Consider the following 21,218-nt stretch of genomic DNA (forward strand, 5'->3'; position numbering starts at 1 on the left):
TCATCAGTCGAACCTGGTCATCTGAGGGCAATGATAGGCACGGAACTTGCCTTGGTTGTCCTACCCAGCAAGGCTGATAGGCATAAAAGGAAAGAGCCTGACATTTTTAGGCGATGATCTTCGTTCCAGGGAAACTGACGGTGTCAATAGCAGCCTGATTTTCGGACTTACCCCTGACGTTCGTTCGCTAGGCTCGCCTCGCCCAGCTGGAATTAACCGTTAACTATTTATTACGAGGTACTCGGTAGCCACCTCCACGATGTCATCAGCTACTCATGTAGCGTCACCAGCGCGGAAAGTTACATGCCTTCGTGCACCTTCAGATGGCTGTGACCTTCTTGCATGGTGCGTAGGCGTTCGCCTGTATAACACTTACGAGTAACTGCAGAAGTAGGCGATTCCCAATGCTCGCCCCGAATTCTGCAGTGTTCCCAGATCGATTTCATCGAACATGGTGCTTCAGCACCATCGGTGGCCTTCTATTGCATTCGAGCTCCATTCCTCTACTTCACCTTCGCTCCCTTGATCCGCCTGACTGATGGACCTTGACCATGAAAGTGGGCGAGTTCCAGTAGTTGTCAAGGACATGCCAAACATCGTCACATTTTTGAGGACAATGCTATTGAACCAGCATCTTGGTCACTCCATAATGGTCGAGTGTTAATCAAACACGGTGGCAGACGACCAAACAGTCACAGAGAAAGAAGCACAACTAGCAAGCGTAAACGATAGCCGGAGGTTGCTCGGAAATGTATGCTGCCATCTCATGGTCAGACCAGCGTCCCAAGAGATCCGATTCTCTAAAGGCAAAAGTGGAATGATCACAGCGTTCCAGTCCTGTCTTGGAACCAGGTCGGAAACCTGCTCCGATCATGACAGGTGGTTGATCAACCAGATCTCGCCTACTGCTGGAGCGGACCGCTCTCGTCGACCGACACCCAGTTCGCCAACGCTCTGGCTAGGCCTGGGCTTCTTTCCCTCAGGGGCCGGTTTTCATTACCCACGGTGATCACATACGCTAATATTCTCAGACTGTTGAGAAAAGTACTATGTTTACTTCCTCCTCCCACCGGGGTGGCACACCCAAAGCAAAGCGCACTATACACCCATGATGGCGGCATGCGATATCACAAGAGCAGCAAGAGATCTCGATCCATGACTGAGAAGTCAAGCAGTCTGGAGTTCGGCCAAGTGGAGACTCCAGCTTTCGTTCTGAGAGATTATTACCCAGTCGAGACATGAATTGAAAAAACTTCAATGTACTTTATGGCCAGAATCAGCTATCCACTCGGGTGGACAAAGACGAGCATCCACGTCATCACATTGGTCGACTGGGGCTGCCAGGACAACACGGAGTACTTCAAGTACCAAGCAGCTCCTCGACTCGATTCATATCAAACCGCAGTTGTGTGAGTGGACACAATCTTCAGTCCTGGTCTCGTGAGCTCCAACATCATTCAAGCAATTTATCCTCAACTTGTTTTTGTGAATAGTTTTCCCGGCGCAATCCCTCGGGAAGAAGGCGTCATAACACATGCACCGCGACTGAGGGTATTAAAGGTATGGACGGGGCTCTCGCTTAAGGGACCGACGTTCCATGTGTGATGGAGTCAAAAGTGTAACATTCACGATGACCAATCCTGTGCTGTGGTAGTTCTGCTTGAGAAGAGAAATCCCGATTGCGGATTGGCCCCGTACAAAACAAAGCAATACGGAGAGGTGTCGGGGATCAGCATGACAGTGTGTCGTTGGTAAGCTTCCGCATGGCCTGCCCCTGCAGACGCGTCCCAGGGTCGAACCATGCCTCTAAAGCAAGGTCCTTGAAGCGCGAGATTGATGCTAGAAGATGAGGAGGAGAGGTGGAGGGACATGACTGCGATGAACTGAACAGACTGCCCGTCGAGTCAGTCCTCGGTTCGATGCTCCTACGCTTCAAAAGGTTCTGATGGAGCTGAGAGCTCTCCACCACCGCTCTTGGTCTCGGCCGCCGCAAGCTTTCTTTGCATGTACACATATGTAGGTACGGAGCCGAACTATCTGGCGTGTTGGCTGGGGATTTTCCTGATCTACCGATCTCATGCGCGTGGTGGCTCTCCCGAGCCCAATGGGCTTTCTCGTCCAGTGGCTCTTAGTCAACAGTAGTCATCGACCACCTTAACGAAGTACCGGGTGCGAGTAGGCACAAGGACACGAGTAAACCAACACGCGGTGTGGCTGAAGAAAGGGGATCAAACGGGGATTGAAGCCCGTCTGAGTAAAAGTGACGAGACGCCAGGTGAAGCACCCGCTTCCATGGCCAATGGGGCGAGGATGGAACATGCCTGCGGACTGCGGAGTGGCCTTTGGACTGCGCGGATTGCAGCCTGCGCTTTTGCCGGCGCAGTTGACAAAGCCCGTACTGCCCAGGCGTGGTGAGCCCATGGTACAAATCTTACTTGTTTTATCTACGTCGATCGAGGAAACACACTGCAATCGCAATTTACCATGGTCCTTTTCTGCCTGACCCTGTTTATTTGCCCGGATCTCGAAGCATGCCCCCCTCGCCAGAGGATTTTTTATCCGCCATCAACGATCGTCCCCTTCAACTCTGTTTCGGTGGACATCCCAAGCTCTCTCGTCCAATCATTTCGAGGGCCGCAACTTCTCAATTCGACCCTGCCGCGTGCGAGATGGCTTCGCTAATCCGATGCAGCAGATTCACATCGATCTGGGTGCAAGAGAGAGGCTGAAATTCTAGAATTGGCACAATTCGACGACCGCCATTGAAAATAATGATAAGTCTACAGTTTCCCGACTTCCTCCTTTCTTCAGGATGAATCCGAATCTACGAGTACCTGCTCTGTGCACCACCAAAAGCCTTTTCAAAGACCAGACTTGTATGTCCTCCGGTAATCGACATGTCCAAGAATGGGCATCCGACGGTTTATCTGTTCGTTAACAAGGACAGAGCTTCTGTGTCTCTGTCCAGATGCCATGGCAAAGACGCCTCGGCTATCCTAAGCCATGTACAATCATGCCGCAACCAGAAGAACAAGCAGTTGCACATGTTCAGAGTCGAAGACACCACGGAGCTCACCTCAGGACCTCCATCCCCTCGAAAGCAATCCATCAGCCACAAACATCGTTCGCCGAGATCAACACCGCCTCTGCGAAGTGAGACACCATCAAAACCCAAGACCCGTGTATCATCGGTAGGGCCCGAGTTTACAGTTGGGCCAGGGAGCCCATTTCCATCGGCCAACTCTCCGGGGAAGTCGCCCGAGGTCGAAGAACTGTTACAGTATTTCAACTCTCTATGTCTTAACCCCGAGCCACGCTCACTGGGCCAATCACAAGGCCGAGATCTCTTCCATCAGCTTGTCTCCTGTGAAGATTTCTCGAGCTTCTCGACACGGACAGTCGGTGGAATCCACGGATTTGCCATGCTTGCTTGTACAGCTGCTAGGATGGGGGCAGATATACCCACTCGACGCGAGGAATTCGAAATCAAGGCGACCAAGTACATGCAACCGTCTCTCCAAAGACTCCGGGAGCAGCTCGGCGACCCAGCTCTGAGAACGTTGACGGACCGACAAATTCTGCAGGAAATGCTGCTCCACTGTGTGACAAATTGGTATCTTCAGGACTATACGGCTGCACAAACGCATCTCAAGGCCATCAATTGTTTTACCGGCTGTCTCGATGTCTCCGACAGTTCAGACCGCAAATTGATGGATCTCATCAATCGGTGCCGTCTCTTTATCGCGAACAGCATACGCGCTGAGCAGACCTCACGTCTCAATTTGGGTCAGAGGACAGAGTCCTTTGCCGCGCGTGGTTTATGCCGGGTGGTCTAGGAACGTGAAAGCCCCCATCTGTGGATGCACCGCGAGAAACTACCTGCGGAAGACGAATCCGAGCGTCTACACTGGCGCAATTCCAATCAGAGCCGGGCCGCACGTGACCGACACCAGTACGTTCCCTGGTGGAGTTCGGGATTTATATTAACTGACTTTGCTAACGGAAATGCAAAGCCGCCGATCAATATTTTCTCGTGCTTGGATCGGCGATGATCGGCTCTTGCAAGAGGGTGGCGATCGACGGGTCTTCACAATGGTGGTTGGGGACGATGGACTCACATGTGGCTCTTTGGGGTGGGATACTTCTGTCGGGGAATTCCCGTACAACAGCGCCTGTGGTTTGTCTACCATGCGTATCAGAAGACTAGCCGGATCTATGGACTTTGGGCAGGGTGTTGTCTAGCCCAAAGACTCTCAGCTGGAGGATCCCGCGCCGGGGATAAAGATACCTTTAGGACCTTCCACTCCATATGATATTGAAACTCCTGCTTGAAATTTGTCGTTGCAGGGGTGCATGTTGCTTGTTGAGATATGACAGTGAACATGGGGGGCAATGGGGTTCGAAGGTCTAGCAGCTTTGCTGCTCTCTTGTACGAACAGACCTCTGTTACATACTATTCGAGAATGCGGCGCAAGAGGCACCGCCGTCACGGTAGTCAATTCATCATTTGGTCATTGAACTGTGTGTGATCTCCTTCCTGGCTTGGATGCTCTCGACCCTTATCCACAACCCTTGTATTCCTACCACAGATTCTCATAGGGAGAGAACATAAACTCATCATCTGGACCACTCCTCGAACCCAGGTCGACCCATAGTCGTGATGGGGTCTTTCTCTGCTATCTCGTTCCGTTTTCTTTGCGAGAGGTACCAAACACCACCCAATCATTAGCAAGGCAAGGAACTTCCTAGAGCAGACCAATCGCTCTCCCCACTTGGAAGGAACATGACGATACCTCGCATGCAAATATGCTGGGGCATCTTCCACTGCTGACTGCATGCCTCTCAGATGGCACAAATTCTCGATCACACACCTGTTCGCGTGTGGTTCGAATCCTCTCTCTTTGACATTGTAACGTCTTTCTTGAGCTGAACGCCTTTTGCTAGATGTGAACTACCTCAATCAGGCAGCTTGCTGGCCACATTGAGTATACGGGGATGAAGTCGACCAGGGGTACAAGGCAAATCGCAAGGCCTGGTCGTCGAATCAGTTTCTCATATTCATTCAGGGGCTTTTGTTTCAGGGGTAGAAGGGTGCCAAGGAAGATATATCGCCAGAATGACCCGATTCAAACCCAATTGAACGATCTCGGCTTGTGCACAACAGTGGTCGTGTTTTGTACAACACATTTTGTCGAAGTAGCAGCCACACCTTGCAGCAGTTGACCTTTTCGGTTGCTTGGATCGGTGATTGCACAAACAAGGCAACAGGTCGAGCAAGCGAGGCCAGTTCTCAGACCACCAGCGGATGACGTCAGCTGGAGGACGCAGCCAGCACCAGCCATCACCAGTCACCGCAAGTTCACTCAGCATCGCCAATTGTCACACCTCCCAACCAACTCCCATCACCCGCACACCACTTGGTGCCTAGGCTGGCCCTGTCCACTGAGCCATTCAGATTCCACGCGCTTTTTCGGGGGAGCGCTGGGCGAAAAAAGCAATCTGCTGGGCTCTGAACCGATGCGGTGTCCGAAGAGATTTTTTTTCAGCTCAATGCAGTTTACTCTATCGTTGTGCTTGAGTCCGTCCATTGACTCAGAACTTGTCCCGAAACTTATTCACAATGTCTACACGGGGAGATGACCGCTCCTATAAAGTCGTGTACGCCAGCCGAACCAGAGATGAAATCGATGACCGGGTCCCCACCCGGAAGCCAAGGCGGGAATATGACTACAATGATGAGTATCGTGTTGAAAAGTCATACTCACGAGACTATCGTGATGACCGCATTGAGGTTGATAGAAGATCAAGGACCAGTGACATACGCACTCAATTGCCCCCACCAGCAGGTGCGACAAGGACAACTTACGAAGTCGGCCGCGATAGAAACTCCGAATCATATGTCAAACGTTCCAATGCTGTGATTATTGATCGACCCCATGATCATGGTCGATACGAGTATGAGGTTCTGCGACCCCAGCGGAGAGATGATGGAACTTACGTCGTCGATCTTGATGGCGGACGCTCCCGCGGCTATCTGGTTGATGTCGACTCGAGGGGTTATGACCAAACTCCACGCTCAAGATATGCCGATCCACCATTGACGACCTCCAAGAAGGTTGATGATGTGTTTATGTATGAGAACATTCGAGGTGGAGGTCGTGATAGAACAGTGAGAGATGTTCGTTACAAGGATGTTCAGGTTACGGAAGAAATCGACGACGACGGTCGCTACAGCCGCCGAGGGCGCACTTCGGACGCTTATGTCGACGATATTGCTCCACCGAAACGACTCAAGAGTGCAATGCGCGGCGGCAATAATTCTCCACCCTCTCTCGCGGGACGACGCAGCGAACACAGTGTAGGATTTTACAGAGATCAAATCAGTCACCACGATGCTAGTGAAAGCAAGCACGAAAGACCCGGGGCCGAGGCACACCTGGCTGGTCGCTATCTCGTTGGTAATGGAGAGTTTGAGGACGGTCTCTATGCGGCGGGTTACACTCGCCGAAACAGGAGCCGAAGCCGCTCCCGAGTGAGATACGGTCCTCAGAGGAGTGACCCGAGAGTCCATGAGCACGAGGAAGAGGATGATGAGCGACGGACATATACAGAGGAAACAATGCGACAATATGAATATGAAGATGACCAACAGCCCCGGTATCCTCCTCAGAGGAGCCACTCTCGAGGCCGACACCACCATCGTCACCACCGTGATGATGACCGCTCGAGCTACTCGGACTACGACACTGAAGTGATCAAACGAACCACAAAGGAATATTACCGATAGGATTGGAAGATTTCGACCTATGCTCTGGTTCCTACTGTACTCTCAGGATGTGGCTGACCAGTCAAAAGGGAAAATGGACCATGTTGCAGGCATATCTGTGGTATTTCAAAACACTAGGAAAGGCTTCGTGAGCATACTATCTGGGTATTGTGTTCCTCAGCTCCTCCACTCGCCACTGTCTTTCAACAAGCACGACGATTTTGCTAGGTATCAATCTAGACCAAATCCTACGCTTCCGCTCACTGCCACTCCTTCACTGAGGCCCAAATTCCTTTGCCCCGATCGACACGGCAACACCAGCCTTCTCCTCGATTGAATCTTCCTCCGATGGAGCGACTCCCACTTCCACATCCGTTGCTTGTGACTTCGATGGTGGATAGACCGCCTCATCAATCTTCGCAACACCCACGCTCGAGACGTAAGTGCAGATGAGGTAGTAAACGAGGCCGGAAACGGTGAATCCATAGATGCAGGAGAAGGTATAGATCTTCCAAGCACCTCCAACGTCGAGGTTTGCGTCGATACTCTTACAAAAACCTGGCAGGAGCGGTGCAACGGCTGTGAAGAAGGACGCATAGGCTCTCCAATTGATGCCGACCTTGGAGTATCGGTAGATGCCATGGCCGTTGTACATCTCGTGAATATTGAGCTTCTTGTTGACGATGAGGTAGTAGTGACTACACATCGTCCCGCAAATGGCTCCCATGAACATGCTGTAACCGGACAAGAAAGCCAGCAAGCCGGCCGCGTTTTTGATGATCTGCCATGGATTCGACACTACACAGAAAACGGAGATGATCAAAGTGGCACGGAAGATGTTAATGTACTTGGGGCAAAGACCAGAAACTTGCATCCGGTTAGTTCTGACGGCTCGACTTTTTCATATCAACGACCAGCAAACACTCACTATCATTGGAGAACGGATATGTCCCAGCAGCAATCTGGTTACCGATTGTGGCCAACATGAAGCTGAACGCGGTGAAGAACTTGGCGGCACGCGAGTCGAATTTGGCAATGACAGCAGGCATATACCACTCGAACTCGCCCCACAGGTAGCTGTGGGCTGAGGTGACGAAGATGGGGGTCAAGGCTCCCAACGTGCCGATGACTGGCAGTGCAAAGAATTGGTTGTACCCTTTGAGGTTGTTCTTGGAGAAACGACTAAAGTCCGGGAAGTTGACGGCCATGGAGCTGAAGAGGCCGATGATTGCATTCAAGCCGGTCAGTGAGGAATATGCCGTGTTCATGTATGTCGAAGTGATTTTGGCGTGCCCAGTCACAAGGGGCCCGCCTCCCTTTGTGACGATCGCCGCCCACAAGAACAGGACAAGGAAGGTCGGCGGAACGACAACACCCTTGATGAGGAAAAGGATCCGGAGCTTCTTGATGGGCATACATGCTAAGATCGTCTGGAAGATCCAGTAAATGAACTGGGAAATGATCAGTCCTCCGTTTACATGCGGTCAGTCAGTATGCTCACAAAGCACAGGAGTCCAGCCGAAGTGATCCCAGCACTCTCAGGCAGATGATTTGGAAAGTTGGCGAAGCTCGGCCAGATCGCTGTGAGACAGTTGTTGAGAAAGTCACCTGCCTGGACACACAGAATGGCAGCTGTTCGCCCAAGTCAGCTCGGCAATCACATCGACACGAGTCAAAGAGTATAAGAAAGTGATGTTGGCCTTACTCCACATGGCGGCCACGAAGGACCGGAGAACAATGACTGGATAACTTCCATACATTCCGAAAATGGAGCGGACCAGCACTGGAAAGGGAATGCTATATCGCGCACCCATCTTCCCCGTCAGGGTCAATGCTCCTGAGCATAACGCGAAGCCACAAAAGACAATGGGAATCTACCAGTGTGCCGTCAGCATCCGAAAGACTTCCTGGAAGGGGCAGAGTTCTGCGAGTGTTTTCCTCAAGCTGGTACAGAACCGATCTTACTCACCGTCTCTCGAGCAGTAAAACCCAAGCTCATGACAGATGACACTGTGGATGCCAGCGGGGGCGCAAGCATGTCACTGGTCCAATATGCCCAATAGTCCTATGGAAGGGAGGTCAGTCTGATGGGTCTTGACTGCATCGCGGTGGGAGGGACAGGGCACGTACCACAGCACCCCAAGTACCTGCAGCTATCAGTTAGCCAGGGCATCAAATGGACCAGAACTCTGGGCGACGACTCTGCAGAGTTGAAAGGGGGTGGGTGGGACTTACGATCCTCAGGTTTGACAGGGTCGAGATCTGGGTTGGACCAGCGACTGTCTTGGTACACTCCCTCCTCCATCGGGACTTTCCAATGCAGCTGAGGCTCAATCTTGGCCTTGATGTGCTTGGGCGAAAGGCGCTTCGGGGAGAAGCGGTCTTTGGAGAGTTTGACCATGGTGCAGGTTGGAGTATTCAAGTCAACGACCAAGTTGGATCAGAGAAATGAGTGTTGAAGAGTTGGGAATCCTCTGGTGCAGCTGGGAGGCGAACTGGAGATCTATATAGGTCTTCAGCTCATGAGTTGAAGAAGCTCAACTCCAAGGCTGGACACATGCAGGATAGAAGAGATGAGTGGGGCATGCACGATAGAGACAAGGGCGCCACGAGGAGGAACGGGAAGATAGGCCCCGCGGCATGGTAGTCGAAGGCCCGCCGAGGTCTTCAGATCTGCACATCCAGACCCATCAAATCTGTAGAGATGCAAATCCGGGGTCAGGATGCGTCATGGATAAAGCCCAGATTCAAGATACAGGGGCAGCCTTGGGGTGGGTTGGACTTAGATAAAGCCGCCGGCCACTGAAGGCGCCGGCGGCGAGGCTCCTGATACTGCGGTCACGTGCTGTATGGCGGTGACGATACCGCCGCCGGCCACAGAGCGAATTATGGCGCAGTGGGCGCCGGCGCATGAAATATTACACGGCGGCCGATACTAGGCTAGCCTATTGCGGTGTTTCCGGCGGCGTTGGTCTTATCCGTTATCAAGGCCTCGTCTTGCGCTCAGGTACAAGCACAGCATTGGTTCAATGGCCCCGATGGATCAACCACCTCCAGATTTGGCACGCTGTGGTTGGCAAGACCTTGAGCGTTCTGGATGTTTTCTTGACTAAACGACATCGGATGATCACCATCATACTGTGTACAAGTATTGATTCAGCCCAGATGTTCTCGAGGGGGTTGTTTCTTGTATAAAGCCTCACATCTCCGTCAGCTGTAAGCCCCGACTCTTTGTAGCGTTCACAGACAACGTAACGCTTTGCGAGTGGTCAAGTCACCAAATATGGGTATGTCAAAGGACAAGCAAGGCTTCCTCACCATCGAGGCAAAGCCCTACCCCTTTTCCTTCCCTCTCAAGCACACCGCGCTGCTGGTGATTGACATGCAGCGCGACTTCATCTGTGCTGGAGGCTTTGGCGAGATCCAAGGCGGGAATCTAGAGGCTGTACAGGCCTCGATTGCTCCGACGAAGAAACTACTGGACGCATGCCGTGATGCTGGCCTGCACATCTTCCACACCAGAGAAGGACAAGTCCCTTCGCTAGCTGACTGTCCTTCGTCGAAACTCGTTCGACAGGCTGCCGCCCCGGCCAACACGCAGCATCTGAAAGTGATTGGCGACAAAGGCGACATGGGCCGTCTCTTGGTGCGCGGGGAGTACGGGCATGACATCGTCGACGAGCTGCAGCCACTACCTTCCGAGGTCGTCATTGACAAGCCCGGCAAGGGGTCCTTTTGGAACACTCCTATCCTCCACAAGCTGAAAGCCTACGGAATCACTCACCTTCTCGTTTCGGGCGTGACGACCGAATGCTGCTTCTCAACCACCATCAGAGAAGCGAATGACCGAGGGTTCGAGTGCTGTGGCATCGTCCAGAGCACTGCCGGCTACAACGCGGCCTTCAAGACCGCCTCCCTGGACATGATACACTGGTCACAGGGCCTGTTTGGGTTTGTGGCCGATCTCCAACCTGTTCTGGACGTGCTTTCCCCGTGGCAAAGTCAGAGCAAAGGAGTCAGCACGCCTCCACAGACACCGCCGTCCTGGAATGGGAAGCTCGGGATCGCTGACCTCCAAGCCTCGTACGAGCGCGGATTGTCCCCCCTTGAACTGGTCAATGCGCTGTTCGACCGGATCGAAAAGTATGAACACATTGACGGGGCGGTCTGGATCCGACGAGAGTCGCGCGAGGCAGTGCTGGATCAAGCCCGACGCCTGCTCGAGCTGTACCCGAACAAGAATGCGCGCCCGGCATTGTTCGGTGTGCCGTAAGTAATTCCAGATTATTGGGGGAGTAGTAGTCCCTCCAATGTTCTCTGTTTCCCACAGCACTTTGGTGCTAACTGATTCGACAGTTTCACGGTCAAGGACTCTATTGACGTCCAAGGAGTCGAAACCACCACGGCTTGTCCCCCACTGGCATTCGTGGCGACCAGATCCGCAACGTGTTACCAGAAGGTGGTGGGACAAGGTGCCCTATACCTGGGCAAGGTCAACTTGGATCAATTGGCAACTGGACTGAGCGGGTGCAGAAGTCCGTTTGGCATCACACACTCCGTTTTCAGCGACGAGCACATCTCTGGCGGGAGTAGTAGCGGAAGTTGTGTGAGCGTAGGCGCAGATCTGGTAGGTTGATTGCTTGCCTCGAAGGAGGCCTTGTGTTACTGACAGTGTGTGGTTTCCAGGCGACCTTCTCGCTAGCAACAGACACCGCTGGGTCTGGACGAGTGCCAGCTGGCTTCAACGGTGTTGTGGGATACAAACCTACACGCGGGTTGGTGTCTTTTGAGGGCGTGACGCCTGCTTGCTTGTCGCTTGATTGCATCGCTTTCACGGCCAGGACGGTCGAAGACGCACGCACGCTGTGGCAGGTGTGCGAGGGATACGATGAAAACGATCGTTATGCCAGAGATACGTGAGTTTCTATATGCAGAACCAGAAACGACTTCACTGTTCTTGGTCGCAGGGCATGCGGGCTAACAGAGGGGGAACATGACAGATTTCCGGCTGAACGACACGTCAACTCGGTAGGGGCACAAAGAGAAACCTTTCGATTTGGAATCCCTCCTCCCGAGCTTCTCGAAGTGTGTTCGCCTAGCTTCCGAAAACTGTTTAATGAGGCCATCTCACGACTTCAAGGCATGGGAGGCACTCTGGTACCCATGGACTGGACTCCATTCCAGAAAGCGGGCGACTTGCTCTACGAAGGCACGTTCGTCTCGGAGCGATTGGCTAGCTTAGCAGACGATTTCCTGGAGCAGAACAGGCAGCATCTGCATCCAGTCATCCTGGAATTGTTCGAGAAGGTGGTGGCACGACAGAGCACGGCGGTGCAGTTGTTCAGAGAACTCCAGGCCAAGGCGCTGTACACGCGACAAGCCACGTCGCAATTCAGGTCTGCAGATCGATCGGGCCTTGACGTCGTGGTGGTGCCCACGGCGCCGTGGCATCCCACCATCAAGGAAATGCTTGCAGATCCCATCCGGCTGAACGCGAAGATGGGCACCTTTACCCATTTCGCCAACGTGTTGGACATGTGTGGCATTGCCGTGCCATCTTCGACGTACCAGGAAAGCGAGGCTGGACCTCGATTGCCCTTCAGTATCACGTTGCTGGGCAGCCGTTGCTCGGACAGCGAGGTGCTGGATATCGCCAGCCGCTATCAGGAGGCGACGGCGCGATAGGGCAGTTTGTGGCGTGTGAGCGAACGAGATGAGCTGGATTTGTATTGATAGAGAGAAGCGAGAGCGAGAGCGAGCGCGAGAAAGAGAGAGGGAGAGAGAGAGAGCTGTCGTGTGCATTGCTGCATTAGAGGGTGAGGCCAGCTGCAAGCCACATGCGACATGGCGATATGCCAATAACAAAAGGTTGAAAAGCGCATCTTCAGCTGCGTCCCACGCCCAGCAACACGGTCAGTGGCTCATGAAGCCCCATGGAGGCCCCCATATTGGCCCATATTGGTCCATGATGACCCGTGGTGACGCTGCGATAGTCACTATTATTTATGACAATTTCTCCGCTGGTGCCGTGGGTGCCGTGGATGCCGTTGGCTCGCTCAATCACCCTGTCGCTCCCTTGTTCAGCCAATCGAATCCTCAACTTCCTTATCTCAACCTCCCCTCGCAACCCGACACTAGATGGCCTTGTCGTGCCCCTTGGGTCCCCTTGGGTCCCCTTGTCTATTATTTCTTACTCAATCAATTGCAGCGCCATTCGCTATACCGGGCTAGTCGTCGCATCTCCTCAACGCCCATTAGTCGCCCGGGATCCGCCTCGCAGGCTCAACTTTCGGTCGAGATCTTGCCTTTACCCGTTTTCTACCTTCCCCCCGGCATGCCAGACAACGAACAAGTCCTACCAGAGAACAGAAGCTTATCCTGACGCGCCTTCAGGGACACAATCGATCCGAGAAGCAGTTTGGAAAATGTCATTTTAAAAAATAACATGAACACAAGTAAAAAGGAGGATCGTCAAATCCCTGATATGGATCTCCTGGCCTTGAAAGATCCCTTGGGTTCTCCTTGCCCAATAAAGACCATCACTTCTTCCTAGACGAAAGAGGGCCCTCACAAACCACACCCCCCCCGGATCGATACTCTAAATCGTCATGCTCTCGACCATGTCGCCTACTTCGTTGGGTGACGCTGCGACTAATAATAATGGTGTCAGTCCTCCCTTTGCCGGTCCTGGTCCTGGTAGTGTGAATGCTATGACATCGTCCCCATCTGCTCGCGTGGGAGAAGGGCCGAGCCCCCTAGGCGTTCGACCCGATCGACCTTGTGATGGCTGTCGACGTCGCAAGAGTCGCTGCGTCATCAATCCCGATGCTGCCTCGTGTGTGATGTGCCAATTCCACAAGCAGGCCTGTACCTTTATCGAAGACGCCGCTCCACGGAGACGAAAGCAACCCAACAACAACAACACCAACAATAACCACGTCTACAACAACCACAACACCGTCACTGGAGGCACTGTCAGTTCCGAGAATGCTTCGGTTGCTTCCCTAGCTCGGCAAAGACGCTCGTGAGGGCCCCCCCCTCCTGTTCCCCCGGTTTCTTCCCACTTGCTTTATCAATCGCAAAGAGACAGAGATTATCCACCCCTCCTCTCCCTTTCGTCCAACCCAAGATTACTGCTACTTCCTTTCCGGATCTTGCATATTTGTTCCCACCCCCAATCCCATCCATCCCCTATCACCACCAGGCTAAGACATAGATAACAGAGGTTCCGATGGCAACGGCCATGCCCCACGACGGCAATCTGCTGAATCCATTCGAATCGGTCCTGTCATCGACGATTATGCAAACTTGCAGGGCGAGTCATTGCTCAAAAAAACCTTGGGGTATGTATGACCGCTGTTGATGGTGGTTTTGGCAAAGTTCCTATTCCGCCAGAGCCTGGTCTCCTCTCCAACCTGTCCGCCGCCCCTTCTTTGAAAGCTGACAATGGTCATGGACAGGCTGCAAAATCATAGATATGCAAAATGTAGGTTGCCGTCCTGCTCTATTGGTGATGTGATCTTCCCAGCGAAGGACCATCCGCGATTTTGTTATAGATATCTCACTAAAACTCCTTGGTAGATATTGGTCCGACCGACGAGCATGACTTTGCACTGTTAGATCTTCGACTGTACGACGACATCAAGGGTGAAAGTCCCGCCGACCAGGGCTCCTTTCGCAAAGTCGGTCCCAATGAATTCTTCCACCAATACGCCGACTCGGACTCGCCCAACCATGCTAGGGAGGTTGAGGAGCTCGACAATATCGAGCGCATTGTCGCCCCTCACGGCGAGGCTCTGATAAGGCTCTACTTTCGGATTGTCCACCCGACCTTTCCCATACTGCATAAGAAGGTCTATCTGGAGAAGTATGGCCGGACCCATCGGGAGTTCTCCCCTCCCTTGCTCGCTGCCGTCTACATCCTGGCGTTGAATTGGTGGTCATACAGCATCGAGCTCGCGAGGCAGACAAAGCCCAACGTCGCCGAACTAGAAGATGTCGCGTACCGGACGTTACAGGATGTGTCGCATCGAGCAAAGTTGTCTACGGTCCAGGCAGGGCTTCTCCTGCTCCAACGACCGGGTAGTAATCAGGCCTGGCAGCTGACGGCCCAGCTTGTCGCCATTGGCCAGGATCTAGGCCTACATCTGGACTGTTCAAACTGGCGAATACCGTCGTGGGAAAAAGGGCTTCGGAAACGACTTGGCTGGGCTCTTTTCATGCAGGACACATGGTCGGCCCTGATCTACGGACGGCCGCCTCACATTTCAAACACCAACTGGGCCGTGCAGCCGGTGATCAGCAGTGATTTTCCCGAAAGCGCCGCGGACGAGGACGAGGAGGACGGTAGCACCGAGGTCGAAAAGGGACGCACGTTGTTCAGCGCCATGATCACTCTAACTAAGATGCTGGCCGAGGTGCTGGAGGAACTCTACTCGCTGAGGGCAGAGCTCGAGGTTAAGAACTCGTACGACAGCACCAAGGCCATCCTCGACCGCGCCAAACCGATCCAACTCAAGCTGCGATCATGGTATACTGAAATGCCCGAGACGCTGCGCATGGATGCCACCAGGGTCGGCAAGCTGAGTTCGGTGGGCTATCTGCACCTGGCCTACTTTGCCACTGAAATCACCCTGCACCGACGGATTCTACGCTCGCTCTCGCCCAATACCGACCCCTATATGATCCAGATATGTCGGTCGGCGGCCAAGGCCAGGCTGATCAGCGCTATGGACTTTTTCAACCGGCTCAAGCCCGAGCACCTCCAGTCGTTCTGGTACTTTGCATCCAAGTTCAACTTTGCCCTCATTGGCACTTTCGCCGGGCTCTGCTTTGTCACATCGGTGAGCCAGGAAGAGGCCGAATTCTACCAGAGGCGGCTGCAGGAATATCGGTGGACGCTGCGGGTCTCGAATAAGAGCGCCGAGTTCTTGGAAATTGCCAGCGGCATTTTGGAATCGGCTGTGGGATCGCTGCTGAAGGCTGCTGACGCTATCGACAGTCGGCGGTGGTCATTCCCCATGCTCTCACAGCAGCAGCTGCCCGATGATGACACGGCGATGGACTCGTTCTTCCCTAGCACCGACGACGCATTTTTCGATACACAGATGGAGTCTTGATTGGGTAACAAGACTTTTCGGACAAAAGCTCTATTTATGACACATAAATTTTGCTGGATGGAAGGCTTTGGCGAGTTCCCGATGACTTGTCCAGTTCAGCGCGCTCTGGCTTATCGTCGGGTTCCCGAGCTCGCTGCTCACCACACCACTCCAGGGCGGACGATGTATCCGCAAAATTGTGAGATCTCCACCACGCAACGACGGCGAATACTATCTGGCCCCATTGGATGACATGATGACATGACGACAGAATCTGGTTACACGAAACGCGGGTCGCTTCCAATCCGAGATCCAGCGGACTGGAAGCGGTCAAGTCCGATAAACGGGCTGCCGACAGCAGGGGCAGAGGGGCCACCAGGGCTGTTACCGCAGCCACCAGAGTGGCGCTCATCTGCATGTCACTAGGTACATACTAGGTACCGAGGACATGTGCATATGTACCTCGTTGCTTACGTCAAGGCTGTTTGATGCCGAGAGAAATGTCGACTCGGGACTGGTGATGCTGAGATTGCACGCTCAAAGGCTCTCGAGGTACGGAGGTTGCGATGGCCATCCTCACCATCGAACTGCAAGGTATCGAGCATGGAGAGCAGCGGCAGCGGAGCCTCATGGATAAATGCGCTAGGACAACAGCGAATACTTCTAGGGCGATGAACATACGAAGGCTGTGGCTAGCTAGGCTATGCCCTTTATCTGCGCATTCTTGGGCGTTTTGGTTCGACAGGGACAGCGCAAGCCTGAAGGGGTATTGAGACTGGGGCCTCTTCTGCACTTGAGGCTGACCGACAGCAGACGTCTATCGTGTCGTTCACTCGTTGGCGCTCTCGAAATTCGCCTGCGTCCGGGCCTGTCTCCGATTGGTGATATGTGCCTTGAACAGTCTGACCAACGATTGCTTCTTCTAAACTTGTCGGTGGACAGTCCAAGGCCTCGTTTGCAGCCCTGGTCCAGGATCCGAGCAGCGGCCTGTTATTAAGTACTCCTCTAACCTACCTAAAATAGAGGAAATAAAGAGGAGGACATACAAAGTCCTCAGGCTCAGGACAATGAGCCGGTGCGTATTTTAGCGAGTCCCCTTACATGTCAGTGCCTGTGTACGGGAGGTGTTGTGCCTCCCCTGGCTCTGGCTGGCTCGGCTATAGCTGTAGGTATATATACGTGCACAAGGACAAATGCCCCAGTCTACAATATATATATATCAATCAGATCTTCGATATTATCCTTTGTTCATATATCCTATCGTATCCAAACGCTACAGCCACCAGCCAAGTTCTTTCAGGATGAAGGAAAGGAATCCTCGGCAAAAGAGGGAAGATGAAGCCAACAGAGACCAGAAACAATACCGCCATCCGACACCGAGACAAATACGAAGACAAAGAAAAAGAAATATGGGAAAAGAAGGGAAGAGTTGTTCACGTTGTGCGTGTGTCACATCTCCTCCCCCTCGTCAGCGTGTCCGCGTGGTTTATCATGGACACATGCACACGGTATGTATGTCGCTCGTTCAATAGCTCGGTACTTGTCTCTCCTTGGTAGGCACGTAGGTACCTAAGGTATGTTGGTATGGTCATGTTAGCATCGGTATCGGTTGAGTGTCGGGTAACAGTCACAGTCATGATACAGGGGCGAGGGACGGATGGTCCTTGTTAGAGGCGTGACCCGCGAAGGGATAGGAGACCCGTCGATCGTCCGAGGTTTGAACCGAGCAAGAGAAAGTTGGCGTTCCTGTTACCCAACCAAGAAAGATGAGAGGGAGAAGAGGAGGGAGGACGCGGAGGAGGAGGAGGGGTATCTTGGCTCGAGATTGGCCTCGGGAAGCGGGGCATCAGATACTCCGTACGAGGAGGTATACGAGTAAGTAACTTGCCAGTGCCACGTACTGCCTAGGTATATGTAGTGGTGTTACGGGCAGGTACTTACATGCACGAGATACAGGTGTCTGGCAGGAAAGGCGTGAGAGACAGAGACACAAAGACAGAGAAACAAGGCTGGGTATCCTGGGGACAGTTAACGACGAGGACCTTATATACAGTGCCTACCTACCTAACGCATGTCACTTGGTGGTTAGTATTCCATCATACATTGTCATACCATTGCCAGGCACATACATACCTATCTACCATGCTACCTATTTACACAGGTAGCATATCTACATGGGTAGCCTGCACACACCATCAAGATTTGTCAAACCCGCATAAAATGACCCTTGGAAGAAGGCCTAAACCTTTCCCCCCCCCTTTCCCGAATGGTTTTGGACGTCGATACCAGGCTCCTCGCAGGGTGAAAAACCCGAGCATAATTTCCAATCCCATTTCTAATATACATACATACGGCAAAACCCTCATTCAAAACCCTTGGTCCCTATTGGTCCACAATGACCGACGGCCTTTCCGCAACCTCGGTTCCCACGACCCTCCCTCCGTGTTTTTGGGAAAAACGTGCCAACTGGCCAACCGGCCAACCAACACAACGACGTATTCGCGTGTCGAAACGACCTGAGAGGAAAACGCTGGGGCCTAGGCACGGAGGAGGAAGAGGCGGGGGAGACCCCGGGGGATATGACCCGGGGGACAGGGGCAGGAGGGGGAGGAGGAGAATAAAAAGGTATGGACGGTAGCACGGGTATTAAGTATTTAGTTGGTACTCGGTAAAAAGAGAGACTACACTGCTCTTCGTAGTCAAATCCTAGCGTTCGACATCCTGTAAGGGAAAATAAGAGTCTGTCTTCTCCTTTCATACAGAAAGAGCGAAAAAGACACGTCTCAAACAGCAGGAGAGTGGACCAGGATATAAATCTGTCTGCCTGTCTGTCTGCCTGCCCCGGATAGCACATACCGAAACATCCACAAACCATCATCGCACCACTTCTAGATATTACCTATATCCTACCTCGCTCATCCGACATTACCAACCACCTAACCAACCGGTGGAGAAGGACCAAAAACACACAAAAGGGCCACTCACTCACTCCGTCCCTCCCTCACTCCCAGCACAGCACAGCACAGCACAGCACATCAACCTCACCAAAACCACACCAAAATCATGGCCCAAGTCCAAGGCCAGTGCGACCCGCGCTTCGCAAAGCTCAAGGCCCTGGTCGAGCAGCAGATCGCCAGCGGGGAGGAACTCGGGGCCTCGCTGACCCTCAACATCGGGGGCAAGACGGTCGTCGACATCTGGGGCGGCTGGGCCGACGAGACGAAAACAAAACCCTGGCAGGCCGACACCATCACCAATGTGTGGTCGTCGACCAAGACGATCGCGACGTTTGCGTGTCTCCTCGCGCACGAGCGCGGCCTGCTCAACGTCGACGACCCCGTCGCAAAGTACTGGCCGGAGTTTGCGGCCAATGGCAAAGAAAAGATCCTCGTCCGCCACCTCATGTCGCACACGTCCGGCCTGTCCGGGTGGCAGGACAAGATGACCGTCGAGGACGTCTGGGACGTCCCCAAGGCGACGGCGCGGTTGGCGGCGCAAGCACCCCTGTGGGAGCCCGGCACTGCCAGCGGGTACCACGCCACCACCATGGGCCATCTCCTCGGCGAGGTCATCCGCCGCTCGACGGGCAAGCCCATGAAGCAGTTCGTGGCCGAGGAGATTGCGGCGCCGCTGGGCGCGGACCTGCAGATCGGCGCGCTGGAGAAGGACTGGCCGCGCATCGCACCCGTCATCCCGCCGCCGCCCTTGGCCTTTGACTTCTCCAAGATGGACCCCAACGGGCCCGCCGTCAAGACCTTTGCCAACCCGCCGACCGACGCCCTGGTTTCCTTGAGGCCCGAGTGGCGCGCCGCCGACATGTCGGCCGTCAATGGGCACACCAACGCGCGCGCCCTGAACCGCGTGCTCTCGGCGATCCCCAATGGCGGCGCCGTCGACGGCATCAAGCTCCTCTCCCCGGAGACCATCGAGCTGATCTTCCGCGAGCAGTCCAACGGCACCGACCTGGTCATCGGCTTGCCCCTCCGTTTCGGTATCGGCTACGGCCTGGGTGGCGGCGCCACGGCCCAGACCCTCCCCTTCATGCCGACAGAAAAAGCCTGCTTCTGGGGCGGCTGGGGCGGCAGCTTGGAGATCATGGACTGCCACCGCAACGTCACCTTCACCTATGTCATGAACAAGATGGGGCCCGGCATCATGGCCAACGACAACTCCAAGCAGTATGTCGAACTGGTGTGGAAGATCCTGAACGAGTAAACGGCCACTCACTTTGAAGTTCGATGGACCAGGGTGAAAGAAAGACGGGGTTGGTTCAGCCCAGCGGATCAAGACAGGGGGGCAAAGTCATCGTGTACCTATGATAAAACTCTCTCCCCTCCATCTAGTAGGTAGGTATGTAGTCAACCTCCCAATGGACCACTTATCTGATAGAGCACTGGTTTGTTGTTACCCCTTTTTCCCTCGACAGTAAATGATCAAATGCCGTGACAAAGCAGAGTAGGGCGGCTGTTGACCCTCAAATAAACCCGCAGGATCTCTGGGTCATTGACGGCGCTCCATATGCTCCTCTTACCTCGACAACAGGTCGCGCTGCAGGATTAAACGAGATCATTCTTGGCCCCATTATAGTCATGTCGAGGGAATATCAGGCTGCGGCTCTTGGGTCGAGGTCAGGTAGCCATTCTCGCGGGATCGACGGCTCCGGCTGAAACATTCAACTGATAGGAAAGCGGGTACCGAGTACACGATGAGATGAAACTAGCGCTAGAACCCTGGAGCTGCTTTGGAGATATTGTCTCAAATGTGACTAGGTAACCTGGAAATGGGTATCAAAAAAGCTCGACACCAAGATGTAACCGCCCTGTGCGAAGTATGCTGGCATGCACCTATATATGCAAGAGATGAAATGAGGTCTGTGAAAGCACAAGTTCATGTCATGCCTCGGAGAGTGAAGTACAGCAGAGCCGGTGCCAAACGAGACACTGCAAAATGTGCGAACAAAGCGCCGCAGGACAGATTCTCTTCTCCGTAATGCGGCCGCCAATATGTGCTGGCTGATTGCGGTTTGGACATAATACCCTATGTTTAGGGTCGTATCAACTGCCAATCTGAAAATCCCCTGCGAATCATCATCTGTAGGCAACCGTTGTAGGAGTTACACCTACTGGATCAGGTGCAGACGTCAACGGATCAGGGGACGGCTGTCTTTGCGCGTAATGAACTTCTGTTCAAAACGATCTTTATCAGGCTTTTGCTCCTTGTCCAGTCACCTCCTCTTTGTGCAATTCTTCATCTTTGAGCTTTGCAGGTGAACACTTCGTCCCTCTCCGTAGAGGAAAGCGGTAGTGTTGGATGTTGCAGGGACCGCCCGAATATAAACGGTAGCCTTATTGGCA

General features: G+C 53.5%; 7 protein-coding genes across 7 annotated transcripts; 6 read left to right on the top strand and 1 right to left on the bottom strand.

Moving 5' to 3' along the window:
• Positions 1-2,897: 2,897 nt before the first annotated feature.
• On the top strand, positions 2,898-3,836 carry AYO20_06092 (hypothetical protein; the record flags this gene model as incomplete). Its single annotated transcript, XM_022644383.1, has 1 exon — positions 2,898-3,836. The coding sequence occupies one exon, from the start codon at positions 2,898-2,900 to the stop codon at positions 3,834-3,836; it is 939 nt and encodes a 312-aa protein (XP_022499687.1).
• Positions 3,837-5,620: 1,784 nt separating this feature from the next.
• AYO20_06093 (hypothetical protein) lies at positions 5,621-6,787 on the top strand (the record flags this gene model as incomplete). Its single annotated transcript, XM_022644384.1, has 1 exon — positions 5,621-6,787. One exon carries the CDS (start codon positions 5,621-5,623, stop codon positions 6,785-6,787), a length of 1,167 nt encoding a protein of 388 aa, XP_022499688.1.
• A 253-nt stretch (positions 6,788-7,040) lies between these two features.
• On the bottom strand, positions 7,041-9,167 carry AYO20_06094 (hypothetical protein; the record flags this gene model as incomplete). Its single annotated transcript, XM_022644385.1, has 7 exons — positions 7,041-7,633; positions 7,695-8,217; positions 8,268-8,398; positions 8,472-8,640; positions 8,736-8,831; positions 8,897-8,913; positions 9,002-9,167. The coding sequence occupies 7 exons, from the start codon at positions 9,165-9,167 to the stop codon at positions 7,041-7,043; spliced, it is 1,695 nt and encodes a 564-aa protein (XP_022499689.1).
• Positions 9,168-10,049: 882 nt separating this feature from the next.
• Positions 10,050-12,451, top strand: AYO20_06095 (hypothetical protein; the record flags this gene model as incomplete). The annotated part of the gene is made up of 4 exons (XM_022644386.1): positions 10,050-11,035; positions 11,123-11,393; positions 11,453-11,682; positions 11,734-12,451. 4 exons carry the CDS (start codon positions 10,050-10,052, stop codon positions 12,449-12,451), a joined length of 2,205 nt encoding a protein of 734 aa, XP_022499690.1.
• Positions 12,452-13,386: 935 nt separating this feature from the next.
• AYO20_06096 (hypothetical protein) lies at positions 13,387-13,794 on the top strand (the record flags this gene model as incomplete). Its single annotated transcript, XM_022644387.1, has 1 exon — positions 13,387-13,794. The coding sequence occupies one exon, from the start codon at positions 13,387-13,389 to the stop codon at positions 13,792-13,794; it is 408 nt and encodes a 135-aa protein (XP_022499691.1).
• A 418-nt stretch (positions 13,795-14,212) lies between these two features.
• Positions 14,213-15,885, top strand: AYO20_06097 (hypothetical protein; the record flags this gene model as incomplete). The annotated part of the gene is made up of 2 exons (XM_022644388.1): positions 14,213-14,252; positions 14,348-15,885. 2 exons carry the CDS (start codon positions 14,213-14,215, stop codon positions 15,883-15,885), a joined length of 1,578 nt encoding a protein of 525 aa, XP_022499692.1.
• A 3,042-nt stretch (positions 15,886-18,927) lies between these two features.
• AYO20_06098 (hypothetical protein) lies at positions 18,928-20,079 on the top strand (the record flags this gene model as incomplete). Its single annotated transcript, XM_022644389.1, has 1 exon — positions 18,928-20,079. The coding sequence occupies one exon, from the start codon at positions 18,928-18,930 to the stop codon at positions 20,077-20,079; it is 1,152 nt and encodes a 383-aa protein (XP_022499693.1).
• Between the last annotated feature and the right edge of the window lie 1,139 nt (positions 20,080-21,218).

Source organism: Fonsecaea nubica, assembly GCF_001646965.1.
Source record: "Fonsecaea nubica strain CBS 269.64 chromosome Unknown Scaff37, whole genome shotgun sequence".
NCBI classification, from domain to species: domain Eukaryota; kingdom Fungi; phylum Ascomycota; class Eurotiomycetes; order Chaetothyriales; family Herpotrichiellaceae; genus Fonsecaea; species Fonsecaea nubica.